Raw genomic sequence first — 16,198 nt, forward strand, 5'->3', positions numbered from 1 at the left:
ATCTCCAGCTAGTACCTGGAGGTTGGCAACCCTAGATGCCTCCCTCTGCACCCATAGAGTACCTTGGCCAATAGGTAGGGTTGCCTGCATGCTGTTTTTTTTGTCTCAACCTTCAGGTACTAGCTGGAGATCTCCTGCTATTACAACTAATCTCCAGCCAATAGAGATCAGTTCCCCTGGAGAAAATGGCCACTTTGGCCATTGGACTATGGCATTGAAGTCCCTCCCTTCCCCAAACCCCGCCCCCTCAGGCTCTGCCCCAAAAACCTCCCGCTGGTGGCAAAGAGGGACCTGGCAACCCTACCAATTGGGGCTTTTGGTTTAATACAGGATTAAACGTAGGTTGTGTGCCCCAGCTTGGAAACTACTGAAAAATGGGGGGGAGGGGCTCTTCCCACATTCATTGTAGTGCTTTGGTGTAAATTCCTGGGGCTTCCCAGTCTTTCCTGTGATCTTCTCCAAACACACTTTGCTGCAATTGTTTGCCAAAGATCAGAGCAAAGCCATGGTGGCACTTGTGTGGACAGGAAAGTCCAGATCTTCCAGGTCCTGCCCACATCACCACCATTTTTCCTGCTCCAGTCCATTGCAGTCCTCCCTGCCACCAGAGGGGTTTTGTGGGGGATTTCTAATAAGCAATTGACAGATTATTGTAACATTTAAAATGCTATAATGATCTATTAGTTTCTCTGCATTCCCAGCTTTTTATTTTTTAAAAAGTCTCTACTACTTTCATTGAGGATATATTCCCCTTATATCCCCACAATAAAAGCGACTAGAGACTTACTTCTTTAAAAACAAAGGAAAACTAGGAATTCAGTAGATCGATCATTGTAATATTACGGTGCTGGAAGCCAAAAGAGGTCCCATGGTGGAGTGGGAGGGGGGTAATGGCTACCATGAGGGACCGGAGCAGGAGAAATTTGGGGAAACCTGCCATGAGAAAGCCCCACTGTACCAACAGCAGTAATGACAGCATGGAAAACATCCTGGTCTTTTATTTGGATGGTCATGAAGGGAAGGGCAATCTCCCCCCCCCAAAAAAAGTGTTCCTTGTGATCACTCCCATCTTTGCATAACATACTCTACATTGTTCAGAACGGTGCACAGTTTATTGCTGTGACGTAGACAAAGCGCGCAAAAGGGCATGCAGTTGTGTTAAAATGGTAGCTGAGTGGCTAAGGCTCCAATCCTAAATACACTTACGGTAAATAAAATGGAGCTCACTTCTAAGCAGAACTGCTTCAGGGTGCTCCTAAAGAGTCTGAGGCAGACAGGGTTCTAATCTCATATTGACTATGAACTCCGAATTGCCCTTTGGCAAGTGACTTTTCCTGCAGCTCCGCATCTGCACTATACAGAGAATTACTGGTCTACCAAATCGGGCTGTTGTCAGGACCGGTGAGATGTCATACAAGAAACTCATTATTGTTATTTAGACTGTAAGCTCCTTGTGGGGAAAGACCTTCTTGACATTTTACTCTGTAAAGAGCTGCACACATTGATGGAGAGTCGCCATGGCGAAGTGTTAAGAACAGTGAGTCTCGCTAAGTGATTTGAAAGGCACACGGGGCTCTTATGAACACTGTTCCCCATGGCACCTGCCTCATGTTCTAGGAAAGCGGACTCAGAGGTACTCTGGTAATTCAAAGGGTTATATTATTGCTTGTATGTGTTTGGAGTGGTGAGCAGGGCATACGCTTATGTGGCCGTTTTGATTGATGGGAATTGTGATCTCCGATCGCCGGAGTGAGTACCACTGAGTTAGAATGTCGGACTAGGATCTGGGCGTAGGGTTGCCAGGTCCCTCTTTGCCACCAGCGGGAGGTTTTTTGGGTGGAGCCTGAGGAGGGCAGGGTTTGGGGAGGGGAAGACTTCAATGCCATACAGTCCAATTGCCAAAGCAGCCATTTCCTCCAAGTGAACTGATCTGTATCGGCTGGAGATCAGTTGTAATAGCAGGAGATCTCCAGCTGTCACCTGGAGGTTGGCAACTCTATCTGGGAGGCCCAGTTTGATTCCCCACTTTGCCATGGAAGCTCACCGGGTGACAAGCCAGTCACTCTGTCTCTCAGCCTGACCTACCTCACAGGGTTGTTGTGAGGATAAGAAGGAGGTGGAGGCAGAGAGAATGATGTTGTAAGCTACTTTGGATCCCCTTCGGAGAGAAAAGTGAGGAATTACTATTTCAATAAATAAAGCAGAGATTCGGGAAAAGGTTGAGCATTCCCTTACTGGTCATATGGCATAATGCAGAACAAAACAACAACAATATATAAATACAACTTGAAATTATTGAAACAATAATATGTAAATACAACTTGAACTCTATGAGCAGACAAGTTGTAGTGGGGATGGCGGGTCGGGCATCTATCAGCTGGGAGACAGCGTGGCATAGTGGTTAGGACCGGTGGACTCTAATCTGGAAAACTGGGTTGGTTTTCCCACACCTCCACTTGAAGCCAGCTGGGTGACCTTGGGCTAGTCACAGTACTCTTAGAGCTCTCTCAGCCCCACCTACCTCACAAGTTGTCTGTTGTGGGGAGAGGAAGGGAAGGAGATTGAAAGCAGGTTTGATTCTCCTTAAAAGGTAGAGAAAATCGGCATATAAAAACCCACTCTTCCTCTTCTTCTGGGAACGTTTGGTAGCCATTTCCCACAAGAAGGGTTTCCAGGAGATTGATAAAGCATAAAAAAGAAATGGAAAGAATTTCCCCTTGAAGATTGAACTGCAGTAGGTATCCCTAATAGATTGCATTGCACTGTTAGCGAAACTCAAAGTGCTGCCTCTACCATTTTCAATGTCCGTGGGAGCAACCTGCAATACTCAGCAACTACCTGAAGATGGCAAAAGAATACCACACTCTCCTAAACCCATGCAAATCAAAGGGGTGGGGGGGAGAAGCAGATATACTCAGCAAATAAGGGCAGGATTATTATTTGGTAGTGCTTTGCAACCCTCGAGACACTCAAGGGAAAAAAAGTATAATTATTGTCTTTGTGATTCTGGTCTGTTTTAACAAAAAAGGTAGTTTTTTTTTTTTTTAAGTGTCAAAGACTCTGTGTGTGCACGTATGGGTTTCTGCCATACGACTGTACCGCAGTGGCTTTTTGAACCTCGATGCAAAGTGTGAAGACGAAATTGCACTGCATCCAATTGCACCAGGGAGCCATAGAGCTACTCTGTGCTTGCAATAACTTATCCTAACCCTTCTAGTGGCATTTTATGTCTTTTTGCTGTAGTGCTATTACGGCTTTGATTACTCCATTTTTATGTTTGTCAGCACAGCATATGAGAGGGATAATTTGTATTCAATGTATTAAACTGGTCATGTAAATTATTAAAGACCCAATTCATAAAGGCATTACGCACTCCATATGCAGATTTCCTCCTTTCTCCTCATTACATATGCCTGGTTTTGCAGATCTGGTTTTTAAAAGCACCTTTTGCGAGCTGGGGGGTGGGGAGGGAAGCTGCTCCACCAGGAAGCTGATTTGTACCTCAGGCTCCTTCCCTAACAACCGACCCTCTCCTACACCTCCCGGAGTGGCACAAAACAGCTGGAGGTGGGAACTACTGTCATTACCTCCATCTTTACATCACAGTGGTACACTCCCCCACACTTAATGGGACCCCAGAACAGCTATATCACTAATGCTGTCCTGTTTGTCTCCCCCCAAGTGTAGGCCTAGTTCTCATGACCAGACAAGGAGGTGGTTCTGGCTCTGGACTGTACTATTTTGGACCACACGTTGAGAGGCTCAATTTTTTTTACTTCCTTTCTCTATTCCCCCCCCCCCACAAATGCACCAGAAAACCTTGCAGCTAGAAAACTTGCACATCAAGAAAATTGGTGTCCGGCAGCCCTTTAGAGACCAACAAAATTTTGATTCACAAAAGCTTCTACCCTGGAAATTTTTTGTTGGTCCCTAAAGTGCTGCTGGACTCTAATTTTGTTCTACTGCTACAGACTAACCCAGTTTACCTACCTGAAATTAACATATGGAGGACACTTTTGTCTGGAGAAGAATTTTAATCGTATCAGCCTGTTGTGGCTGGTGATGCAAAGTGCCGTCAACCTGCAGCCAACATGGGAGTAGACATGTTCATGGAGGAGAGGGCTATTCATGGCTACTAGTAAAAATGGATACTAGTCATGATGCTTACTATTCTCTCCAGGATCAAGGGAGCATGCCTATTATATTAGGTGCTTTGGAACACAGGCAGGATAAATGCTGCTGCAGTTGTCCTGTTTGTGGGCTTCCTAGAGGCACCTGGTTTGCCACTGTGTGAACAGACTGCTGGACTTAATGGACCTTGCTCTGATCCAGCATGGCATTTCTTACGTTCTTATGACCCTGTGTGGCTTCCAGGGCAATAGACAGTCAGAGGTGGTTTGCCATTGCCTGTCTCCGTGTGGCAACCCTGGGTTACGTTGGTAGTCCCCCCATCCATGTACTAACCGGGACTGACCCTACTTAGCAGCCAAGATCTGCTGAGATTGGGCTAGCCCGGGCCATCCAGGTCAAAGCAGGGCTCCCAAAACCTGGAGCTTTCCCTGCTTTTGCTTTCGGTAGGCAGGGAGTTGTTCAAACCTGCAACACACACACACATACCGCCTAGCTTGCATTCGGAAGTGCCGCAATCCTAACAGGGATACTTTCCCCAAACCATTCAGATCAGCTCTCAGGGGTATATATAATGCCTTTCAAGAGTTCAAACCACTTCACCTGTGTTATCTGAATACTTCTTAGCCTGTAACCTTTTGTCAATATTATTGCAAATGAAGAGGTGACATTGAGACCCCTATACATTTTCCCTTGCAAGGATAAAAGCTGCATAGCATAGTGATTTTCAACAGAAAAATCACAGCAAGGGGAAAGGGTTAAGACCCTCCTGATGCTAGTTTTCCACTTTATAAGTGCAGGTACGCCAGCTGTATTGTATTTTTAAGAGTTTGAAGAATGAACGGTGGAATTATACAAAATGTGCAATTCTCCCCTATGTCTACCTAGTAAATTGTCATATGGGGTAGGATTTGAAGCAGGAGCCTGGCTGTTCACAGTTCGCAAAGTTCTGCCCAGCAGCTAAGACCATCTGGAGAAGCCCTTCTCTCAGTGCCCCCATTTGAAGAGACAGAGCAGATTGCTATCAAGAACAGGGCCTTCTCTGTGGCGGTACCCTATCTCTGGAACTCTGTCCCCGACAGAGCTCCACCTAGCGCCAAAGCAGTTTAGTTTTAGACACCAGGGGGGTTACCGCACTTGTATTCCCAGCGATGTATTAAGAGTTTGAAAATGTTATAAAAAATACTGTTCGCACTTTGTTTGGCCCCTTTAGCTGTGAAGACGTCTTCCAACCATTTATAAGCCGTGGTATCCAAAAACCCTTTTAAAGCGATGATTTTTATAACATTTTCAAACTCGTAATACATTGCTAGGAATACAAAGTGCGGTAACCCCCCAGGTTACTTTTCGCCCAAGCTTTTTCTCCTCTTTATGGCTTTTTAGGGTGAACATTTCAAGCTACCTTCTCCTCAGCCAGATTGAGTATTGTCTATTCTGACAATGGCTATCAGGCAGAGAAAGCTGCAATACCTGCTATTTACCAAAAGCCTTTAACTGGAGACATCAGGAATACAACTGACAGCCCCACTCTAAATCTAACCCCATGGTTTTGTGTGTGTGTGCGTGCACTTTTAGTGTCATCTACCATTATGGCTGGTTTGTGTTGTCTTTTAGATTGTTGCATTTCGCTTTCTAGCTGCTGCTTTTATCACTGCCAATATCATTTCTTGTCAGTGCCTTAACATTCTTTTGGTCTGTGGCTTTACAATATTTTAACTTTCTTTTTTCCCCTTTCTTTTTTGAACATGCAAACATGCATCTTTTTTTCCTTTCAAGTAGCGTCAAGTTGTTCCCACTCTTGTTCCACCTCCTTGCTGGATGTTAATCTATTTTCTAGCTACTGGCTTCCTCCCTCTGCCGGCTCCTTTTGCCTGAGATAGCTCCCGAGCAGGGAGTTCTGACTCCTTCTTGGCTGCATAGCTGAATGCTTGGAGTCCGTAGCCTTGGTAGGCTTCATTGGAGACTCTTCCTTGGAAGATCCCTCCATCTCTTCAACTTCCTGGGACTCTTCCTCCTCCTCCTCCTCCTCCTCTTCACTATCATTCCAGTTGTTGACAGCTGACACATGCTGCCCAGCAAGGTAGACCGGCCCACTCCCTGACCTTAGTCTTAATGTGACAGGTGGATTCAGATCAAGTCCTAGTGTGGTGACCATTGGGAGAACTGAAAGTTTCAAGTTTGCTATGCGCACCGGAGCAGATTCCTTGCTGTCCTTTTGGGGTACAATCTCCACAACATGAAATTCATCCTTGGCTTTTTCCCCTAGGCAGATCGTCCTCAAGGCCAACTGCTCAATATTTCAACTTTCTACTGGAAGCCACCTTGAGAATCTTCTAGGGTGTGCGAGATGTAGATTTTCTAATGTCATAAGTTACATCAGCAGTTATGTATTGCATAGCAAATAATCTTCCACATGTTTTTTTGAGCATTATGACTGAATCGGCTGTATCCAAACACAATTGCAGGGGAGAGTCCTAGTCCTCTGGTCAGTTTATAAATTTGTTTTCCCCTCTCTCAAACTCTTTTTCCAGTTCCACCTCACTGTCCGAGACCTCAGTCATTAAGCATATCCAAGTTACTATGCTGGCACTTTTTCTGTTTCACTAATTTTGGTTAAATTAGAATGAACAGGAGAAAAGCTTAAAGAGGGAGTTAAATGGCCATTGATGAAGCTCAAGAAAACCTCTCAAAATTCTGTGCCAAGAAAAAGCAAAATCTTATATAAGTAATGCATTCTCCTTTTATAGAACTTATTCTAATTATGAGAAGGAGAAAGAACTCTGCAAAGATCGGCCAGTGCTCTGTAGTGGAAATCTGTTTTAACAATCCCTTTGAATTCAGAGATTCCATCAAGTATTGCCCGAAACACTTTCAAAGCATATCTTCATAACCATAAGGACTAGAAGTTTAGAATTATTTTTGATTGAAAGCTTAAGATTTTCTGGATGTTGATTTCCGTACACAGTACTGTATTTTGTGCCTCCTCACTTACACAAGCTTGAAGCAAACTGATCCAGAGACCGGGCAGTTGGATTATTTTGTATCAAACCCAATCCAGCCCAGTAGCAGTTCCGATGGGTCATGCTATTACATTGCCCAAGATAGAGGGGTCATATTTAAACTGCTCCAATATTTCACATCCTGCGATAGCTTACTCCAGTGTTTTCTGGCAGGCCAAGCGCTCCTTGGAGTCCAATATCATAGGAACTGTATGAAATGCCTTCACAGTACACTCTATTATTTTCTCCCCTCAATGCTCACACGCACTTAGGATACAAGATAGTAGAAGAAGCTCGGCAGGCAGGGAAAACGCATAGCTTTGGTCGTTTGCTGGATTATTCAACTGACAAGATCAGGTGTCTTTTTTTGCCTGTCATTTTGAACAGAGCGTACTGGCCCTTAATACTGACCCGAAAAAAAGAACTCATTCTGAAGCTACCTGAAAACAAACCCTGCATATTACTGCTGAATTCAGACAACCAGGGCTCCTTCCCCCAACTAACGGAAGAGGTTCTTAAGTATCTGAGGCTACAATCCTATGAAATAAAACAGAAGCCCAGTAACAAATGAAAGTCTAGCAAACTTATTTCAGTATGAGTTTTTGTGAGTCACAGCTCACTTCTTCAGACAGATCTATATGAAGGAGTAAGCCATGACTCGTGAAAGCTTGTACTGAGATAAATGCCATTACCCTTCAAGGTGCCACTGGACTTTTATTTTGCTACAACAGACTAACAGCCCTTTGTAATCTGGTGCACATATACTTGTACACTCCAATGAACACAGTGTAGTTAACATATCGGAGAAAATATTCCTACAGTTGGGCCAGGAGTTGTTTTTTTTAAATCAAAATATAAAATTGAGCCGACATCCCCCTCTCATTTTGGCTTTCTTGCCCCAATTGCCAAAGCGACCATTGGGCTCTATGGCATTGAAGTCCCCCCCTCCCCAGGCTCCACCCAAAAAACCTCCTGGCCACCCTACGGTGGGGGTAGAAGTCGCAATAGGGTTTATGGACTGGCAAGTGGCATCACGTGTTGTTTGCTGGGGGAAAGGGATATAGGAAGAGATGGGAGGGACTGGTGAATCAAAGGGGCAAGAAAGCCAAAATGAGAGGGACCTGGCAACCCTGCTTGTGTCAAGTGATTTACCACAATCAAGGTGCAGGGTAACAGCCTCCATGACTGACAAGTTGCACAGACTAAACCAAGTCAGCTGCTCTGGAGGCTTTCGATCAACCACTAGCAACAGACTGGCCTTCCAGGGTGACCTGACTTCCCAAGCCAGGAGGATTATGGGTGATGCTATGAATGCACCAGCTGGAAGAGTTTTTAATTCCTTCCTCTGAACAGTGGCCCCATTACTTAATCCACCGGGCTCCCAATTCAAGCCAGCAACACGCGACATCCTTTCTTCTCTGCCCACAGCCCCTCCCTGTCCCTACATCCTGATGACTTCCCACAGCCATCTTTCTCCTGCTGATTCCGTCGCACCTTTCTGGCACTTCTCTCTCAAGACAACCTGTCTGCTTTCCAGCTCGCTACCTGATCCAGCCCGTCTCCTTTAGAGCTTCCCCCCCCCCCTTCCCAGCACTGGACCAGGGACAAATTTTATTGATCACATAATCTTGTCAACGCATGTAAATGAACAGCTTTGCCTATTTCGAGAGGCTGCTTTAATAAAACTAATACCTCGCTGCCATATGGTTGTAACAGGCAAACTTACAGGAACATTTGAGCATAGCTGGCGGAGGGGTTAAGAGTGCCGGACTAGGGTCTGGGAGACCCAGATTCGACTCTACCATGGCAGTTCGCTCGGTGACATTGGACTACTCACAAATAGGGTTGCGGACCGCCAGGTGGGGCCAGGTGGACTCGATGGCATCACATCCCGCCAAGCTCCCTCTCCGCCCCATATTCCGCTTCCCCCAGGCTGTACTCCCAAATATCCAGGAATTCCCAAACCTGGAGTTGGCAACCCTAGCACACTTTCAGCCTAACCTACCTCACAGGGCTGTTGTGAGGATAAAATGGAGAAGAGGTCAACGTAAGCCCCTTTGGGTCTCCACTGGGGAGGAAAGTGAGGTCGAGTCGGAGTAAAAAAAATAAATCACCATCTAAAGCTCCCCCTTCCTTTGATGGCCTTTTTCATGGCTTTGCTGTCATTTCAGTTTGTCCCCTTCCATGAAACAGTACAATATTTACAGCAAAGCAAGTGTGTGAAGGATAGGCTCTGCAATGTAAATAAACATTGCTTAGAACATCCAAAGATAAAGTGTCAACCAACCCTAGTAGCCTTACGTTCCAGTGTCAAAAAAAGAAGGGCCAATTTAAACATTATCTGAGCCATGTGCAGGCTGAAAGCTTTTATTCTCACCAGTGCTGCACGTGGGTAGAGTTTAAAAGCAATTTTATGCCTTAAAAGCCTTCCATGCCTGTAATGGCTACATGCTGTGGCTAGCAGCGGTGGCCTCAGGGTTGCCTGTTATTTCATTCACGAGGACCCACACACTTCAAACTGTGCTGATCCAAGACAGACAGAGCCTGTTCAGAGGTACATGGTAGAATCCATTTGATCATGGTGAACGGAGCCTAGGGGAAATCTGGCAAATTAGGAGTAGAACCAGTATAGAATCTGAGCTAAATCAGGTATGGTGTGTTCATGTTACATAGTATGCTACTCCACCTTGGCAGAACTTGGCAGGTCATGGTGAAGCCTGGTAGGTAAAGGTAGTCCCCTGTGAATGCACCAGGTCATTACTGACGCATGAGGTGACATCACATCCTGACGTTTACTAGGCAGACTATGTTTGTGGGGTGGTTTGCCATTGCCTCCCCCAGTCATCTACACTTTTACCCCCAGCAAGCTGGGTACTCATTTTACCGACCTCGGAAGGATGAAAGGCTGAGTCAACCTTGAGTCGGCTACCTGAAACTGACTTCCGTCGGGATCGACCTCAGGTTGTGAGCAGAGCTTGGACTGCAGTACTGCAGCTTACCACTCTGCGCCACAGGGCTGTTTGGTGAAGCCTGGTAGTACTTTAATTTTGCTATTCTTCAAGACCTTAATGCTAGTTTTATTGCCTGGCCAAGAAAAATATTGGCCAATGGCTGGCCATGCAGCACTGGCATATACCTACTACATATATGCGGGGGCAAGTACATGGCTTTAAAGAAGATACTATATTCTTTCCATGTGCAGCAGCGACATAAGCATTGCCTTTTGTGTAGGGTAACTCTGAAATTAGGCCTTCTTACGGCAAAATTATATGTCAGAGTGGCAACCATGTTTGCAAAGGTTACATGGATACATAGGGTTGCCAACTTCCAGGTGATGGCTGGAGATCTCCCGCTACTACAACTGATCTCCAGGCGACAGAGATCAGTTCATCTGGAGAAAGTGGCCGCTTCGAAAGGTGAACTCTATAGCATTAATGCCCATTAAAGTCCCTCCGTCTCCCCAAAACACATCCAACTCAGTCTCCAACCCTAAAATCTCCAGGTATTTCCCAACCCGGAGCAGGCAAACCTATGGATACAGGAGACATTTGTAGGAAGAACCAAAAACTTTCAAAATACAATGTCCTCACATGTCCCGTGGACAGTCTGGAAGTCCCATCATGCTCAGAACTTAATTCCTAATTATGGGAAGGCCAGTTTGGATCAGGGCCTTCATGGCACAAGGGGAGAGATCTGAATACCAAAGCCAGGAAGCAATATCAGGGGAAGGCCTCCATGCCCTGTTGTTGTCCCTCCAGAATAACTGCTTGGCCACAGTGTGAGGCACGGTACCGGACACGATGGACCAAAGTTCAGACGAAGCAAGGCTCTTCTGATGTTCTTAGCCTGCTTGGGTCTGACAGCAACCTGCAATTGCCCTTCCCAGCCCCATACAAATACTGAGACAAACATGGGGGGTGGCAACTCTCTAAATCCTCTATTGTGTCAGATTTCAGAACCAGTCAGCTGAACTCAGGAATCAAAAGCACTAAGGAACACTAACAAAGCTTCAGACCTCCCATTTTGCATTCTGACTGGGGGGTGGAGGTGGCAAATCTTATGCAATCCAGAGCTTTTATTCTGGAGCAAACTGACTTTGCTCAAAAGAGTAGTCCCTCTAAACTTAAAATGTTCCTGAAGACGTCCCCAGCCAAATACTGCTGTTAAAGAAACTGATCCAGCCCAGCCGACAGGCAGAGAAACACGAATGCTGAACTTTACGAGAGTCTTGTAGATTCTCTCTCACCCCGCCCCCCCACAAATAACCCTGTTGGGCAAAGAAGTTCCCTAGCTCCAATGAGAAGGATTACAAACAAATCAGCTATCAGATCTTAGTGTAACCTCCAAGGGCCAAAGTCTGCAAGGAACAAGAGGAAATGATTAACAGAGGAAAGATGGAGGGAGGAATAAAACCCTCTGCATCCAAACAGGATTAACCACGTAAGAAAACATTTCTTTGCTACACTTAGCACACATTGGCTAGAAACTCTGTCTCACACGAACACGTGCACCCACAAGTGCCCCAAACTCCACTGAATCCCACTGAATCTGAATTAAAGTAGGACGGACGCTACAATATTATACTGGCAAAGGTCTAATTTTTGAATGTTTCAGAGGAGCATTTACTGACCTTTGGAGGCGTCCGTTCCCCTGTGTCCCCTGTCCATGTAATTGATCTGGTCTGCCTCTTGATTGGAAGAAGACAAATCCAAAGCCGTGACTTTTTAAAAAAATCATACTGGCAGCCTCCTCTGAGGATGGGAGGTTTTTTACTGCCTTTCCAATTCAGGAGTGGTTAGAAGTCTAATCACTTCAGAAGCAGAAAGGGAGAAGAATTAAGCAGCCCAGCAGAGACAGATTAGAAGGAAACGATGCCAGATCAGTGGACCAGACCCAGTAGGCATCTTTTCTGGGTGTGGGTTCCCAGCTTCCTTGATTTCCTATGGCTCACATTTTGTGAATTAGCTGCTACATTTGTCTTTTATCACTGCGCATTAGTTATCGCGCTCTCTCTTTCCCCGTTCTTAGACAGAGGTCTTGTACAATAAAACCATAAAACTTAAATAAGACCCATCTCTAAAAACAGCTCCCTTCAACTCTCCTCTGCAGCCTCCAAAGAATGAGCAACAAAATAAGTACACGAAGGGTCAGAATCTTCTAAGAACTGAACGATTTGCTCCACAGTTGCTCGCGAAAACACAGACCATTTGTTAAAACATGGTATAATCCATTTTAGCCTAAGTTGGTACAAGTAAAGACAGTGCAAAAGGATACGTACCAAGGAGTCCACTGACTGAAGAGGGCAGGGACACAGCTGATCTGAAAAAGGGATCCTTAGCATACAACCCAGACCCGTTACCTAGCACAGTTCTACATATTGCTTGGCTGCATTTCAGGTGGGTCACAACATCCCCCCCCAAAGTAATTACACAGAACTCCATTCACATGGCCCATGATCCAAAACAAATGTGGCTAGGCCTAGGCATGCTTAATTCACACAGTGGCCACAGTAATTTGTTGTTACTTAAATGCAACTACTCATGGTAGCAAATTATGAAGATTTGCCAGTGCAAACCCCACCTTAGCCACAAACTCACCAGGTGACATTAAATATCCTGTTCTCAGCTGCAGCTTCTCCACAGCAATAATTACTGGCCTACTTCACAGGGCTGTTGTAAGAATTACTGTGATGATGCAATACACTTTGAACACCAAAAATATTAATATGGTGACCATAACATTTTAAAGGAAGGAACTGTTGACTGCTGTGCTTGTAGCTTAATTCCTAACACAGTCTGTTTTGCTTTCGCAGTGCTTCTCAACGGCCTCTTAGACATACCAGTATCAAGAATATCTTGGATGAACATTGTAGGGGAAGAGCAAGTGGCTCAGTGGCAGAACATTTATTTTGCATGCAGAAGGTTCCAGGTTCAATCCCTAGCTGACATCTCTAGTTTAAAAAGATAAAGGATCAGGAGATGTGAATGACCCTGGAGAGCTATCAGTCAGACTAGACAATACTGACTGTGATAGACCAATAGTCTGACTCCGTATAAGTCAGCTTCGTAGGTGCATGAACCGAATTCTTGGTGGCAATTTCCTTTGCCCCTAGCAATAGCTCATATCCTAGGGACACATTTTTTTAATCCAAACTCTGCAGCATTCCCTCAAAAGAGCAACACCTGTATCCCAAGAATCAATGAGGCTCAAAGAGCCTGTTCTTTGCCATCCCCCAACTTAGCCACAACATAATGGCAGGTGGGCAGTCCATTCACTTGCCAGTCATGTTACATGGTATGCTTGGAAAAACGATCTTTGGCCCAGGTGAGCTTTGGAATTGGGCCACGGTCTGTGCAAGCATATGACAAAGGTGCATCACATAAAACCAGGGGTGTCAAGCATAAGGCCTGCGGGCCAGATCCGGCCCCTCGAGAGCACTTATCCAGCCCGCAAGCCAGATGAGGCAGCCACCCCCTCCGGTCCTGATCTCGGCTGGCGAGGCATGATCCAGCCGACCAAGTGATGCTTATGTCGTACCCAGCCCTGGTAACAAATGAGTTTGACACCCCTGACCTAGACACAAGAGACTTTGCTACCCTGCAAACTAGTATCAGGTTTTTTTTTTTCATTGCCTCCTCTCCGTCAGTGAGAGCTTTCAGAGCTGAGGGCATTATTATTAAAATCTTTTTAGGGCCATGTTGTATTGCTTTATCCTTCGTTTCTCCAACACTCAAAACTGGAATGGGACTTTTAGTGCAGTCAGTGTTTTGAGAATTTGATTGCCTCAGAGCTTTGCTTTTTGAAGAGCAAGGGTATCAGACGCAGCTGTGAAACAAGGAGCCCTGAAGTTAAATCTTGCCTCCATATGGGCCAGGCCTGCATCACTTAGCCAAGATCCCATAGGAGTTGGTTTTTATACCCTGCTTTTCTCTACCTTTAAGGAGTCTCAAAGCGGCTTAGTCGCCTTCCCTTCCTCTCCCCACAGCAGGCACCTTGTGAGGTAGGTAGGGCTGAGAGAGTTCTGAGAGAACTGTGACTGGCCCGAGGTCACCCAGTAGGCTTCATGTGTAGGAGTGCGGAAACCAAGCCAGCTGACAGGAGGGCTGATTTGTGGAATCCCATTCAGCTATAGGCTGAAGACTTTTCTTTGGGAGAAGGGTCAGATTATTTACCAGGGAAGAGACGACTGTAAGACCCTCAACTACTATTTTAGACGTTTTGAATGAAATTTTGGTTTTACTTTGCTAGCTGCTTTGAGGCCTTTGTAGGTCGAAAGGCAGCTTTAAAATCTCCTAGATAAATAAGTTCTGGCCCAGGCCCCAAGTTAGGCCATCACAATTTTCAACATGCCACGAACATTTGATGCTATTCTGACCATTGGACCACCCATAGCATAATGAAAATTAGGAACCGGGTTTAAGAGTCCTGTGGTGCAGAGTGGTAAACTGCAGTATTGCAGTCCAAGCTCTGCTCATGACCTGAGCTCGATCCCAATGGAAGTTGGTTTCAGGTAGCCGGCTCAAGGTTGACTCAGCCTTCCATCCTTCCGAGGTCGGTCAAATGAGTACCCAGCTTGCTGGGGGTAAAGGGAAGATGTCTGGGGAAGGCACTGGCAAACCACCCCGTAAACAAAGTCCACCTAGGAAACGTTGGGATGTGACGTCACCCATGGGTCAGGAATGACCCGGTGCTTGCACAGGGGACCTTTACTTACTTAAGATCTGTTGCTGTAGCAGCGCTTACGAGGAGCTAAAGACAGCTTAAGATGAAGTGTTCTAAAGTCAGTACTTGACAAGCATCCAAGGAGAGAATACAAGTCTGTTGGGATAATGGTGGTGGAGAAAGCGCTGTCAAGTTACAGCTGACTTATGGCAACCTTGTAGGGTTTCCAAGGCAAGAGACGTTCAGAGGTGGGGATACCACCATCCTGTATTTACCACTTGTATGCAGAACATCCTACTGTATTGCCATAAGTCGGCTGACTTGAGAGCACTTCGCATGTACAAAGCATGCTTTTAGTAAGCCTTGAAAGGTCAGTCAGCTTGTTTCATACTGCAGGTGGGAAGTCTGAGCAATAGAGGCTTGCCCACAGCCATCCAGTGGATTAAGCCAGGCTCATCCTAGTCCAAAGCTTCAACTGTGGGTCGCGACCCCATATGCGGGTCGCATAACTGAATGTGGGGTGTCACGAAAAATTTGGCAACAGTAAAAGGTTTCTTTGTGATTTATTATCAGTAAATGTTTGATTTGTATACCTATTTCATATACCTATATAACCGGGGTTGTGTAAAAATTTCTCAGGCGAAAAGGGGTTGCGAGTGGAAAGTTTAAGCCCTGTCCTAGTCCACAGCTGTGTTTTAGCTGCTCTGCAAGTTCTGAAACAGGGTGGCTTATAGAACTACACATACCTAGTGACATAGCGATCTTGGGCTTGCTTGGAGCTGGGGGTAGCATAGGGATCAAGAGATGAGATGTGATTCAGGAAGCCTTCTGCCACCAGCTCACCAGGTAGTCTTAGGCAAGCCATTTTTTTCTGCTTGGCCTCCTCCGCCCCACCACCAATGGAGATAATATTGGCCTACCTTACAGAGATTAACAGTGATAGCAGATCTCACTATAAGGCAGGGGTGGGGAACCTTTTTTCCGCCAAGGGCCATTTGGATATTTATAACATCATTCGCGGGCCATACAAAATTAGCAACTTAAAAATTAGGGTGAAATAAGGATACACCGCCTAAGAACTCTTCCCCCCAAGCATTCTGGCTCTGCCCCCTTTAACCCCTCCATTGTAGCCACTTCTGCCCCCAGCCCTCTTGTAGTACAGAGGGAATGCGTTTCTTCAAGGCCCAGGTAGAAAAGGGTTAACATAATTTCTTGGGCGGTCCTAGCAGCTCCATAGCTAATGACTCTTCTGCAAGAGGGAAAAAAGGTTCCTTTTCTCAGCAAAACAAACTCATTATCGGCCCTGAATAGAGACTATTCCTGTCCGCAGGAGCATGCGGATCGCCAGTCTTAGATCCTTCTGAGAGAGATCTACCAGGACCAAATGACTTTGCAGGCCTTAAATGGCC

At 45.7% G+C, this 16,198-nt stretch overlaps 1 protein-coding gene across 1 annotated transcript; it reads right to left on the reverse strand.

Annotated features, from left to right (window-relative positions):
* Positions 1 to 5,965: 5,965 nt before the first annotated feature.
* Positions 5,966 to 10,415, reverse strand: LOC130485854 (nucleoplasmin-like). Its single transcript, XM_056858999.1, has 2 exons — positions 10,386 to 10,415; positions 5,966 to 6,415 (listed from the first exon to the last, which is right to left on the reverse strand). The coding sequence occupies exons 1-2, from the start codon at positions 10,413 to 10,415 to the stop codon at positions 5,966 to 5,968; spliced, it is 480 nt and encodes a 159-aa protein (XP_056714977.1).
* Positions 10,416 to 16,198: the final 5,783 nt, after the last annotated feature.

The sequence above is a fragment of the Euleptes europaea genome, chromosome 13 (genome assembly GCF_029931775.1).
Source record: "Euleptes europaea isolate rEulEur1 chromosome 13, rEulEur1.hap1, whole genome shotgun sequence".
Classification (NCBI taxonomy): domain Eukaryota; kingdom Metazoa; phylum Chordata; class Lepidosauria; order Squamata; family Sphaerodactylidae; genus Euleptes; species Euleptes europaea.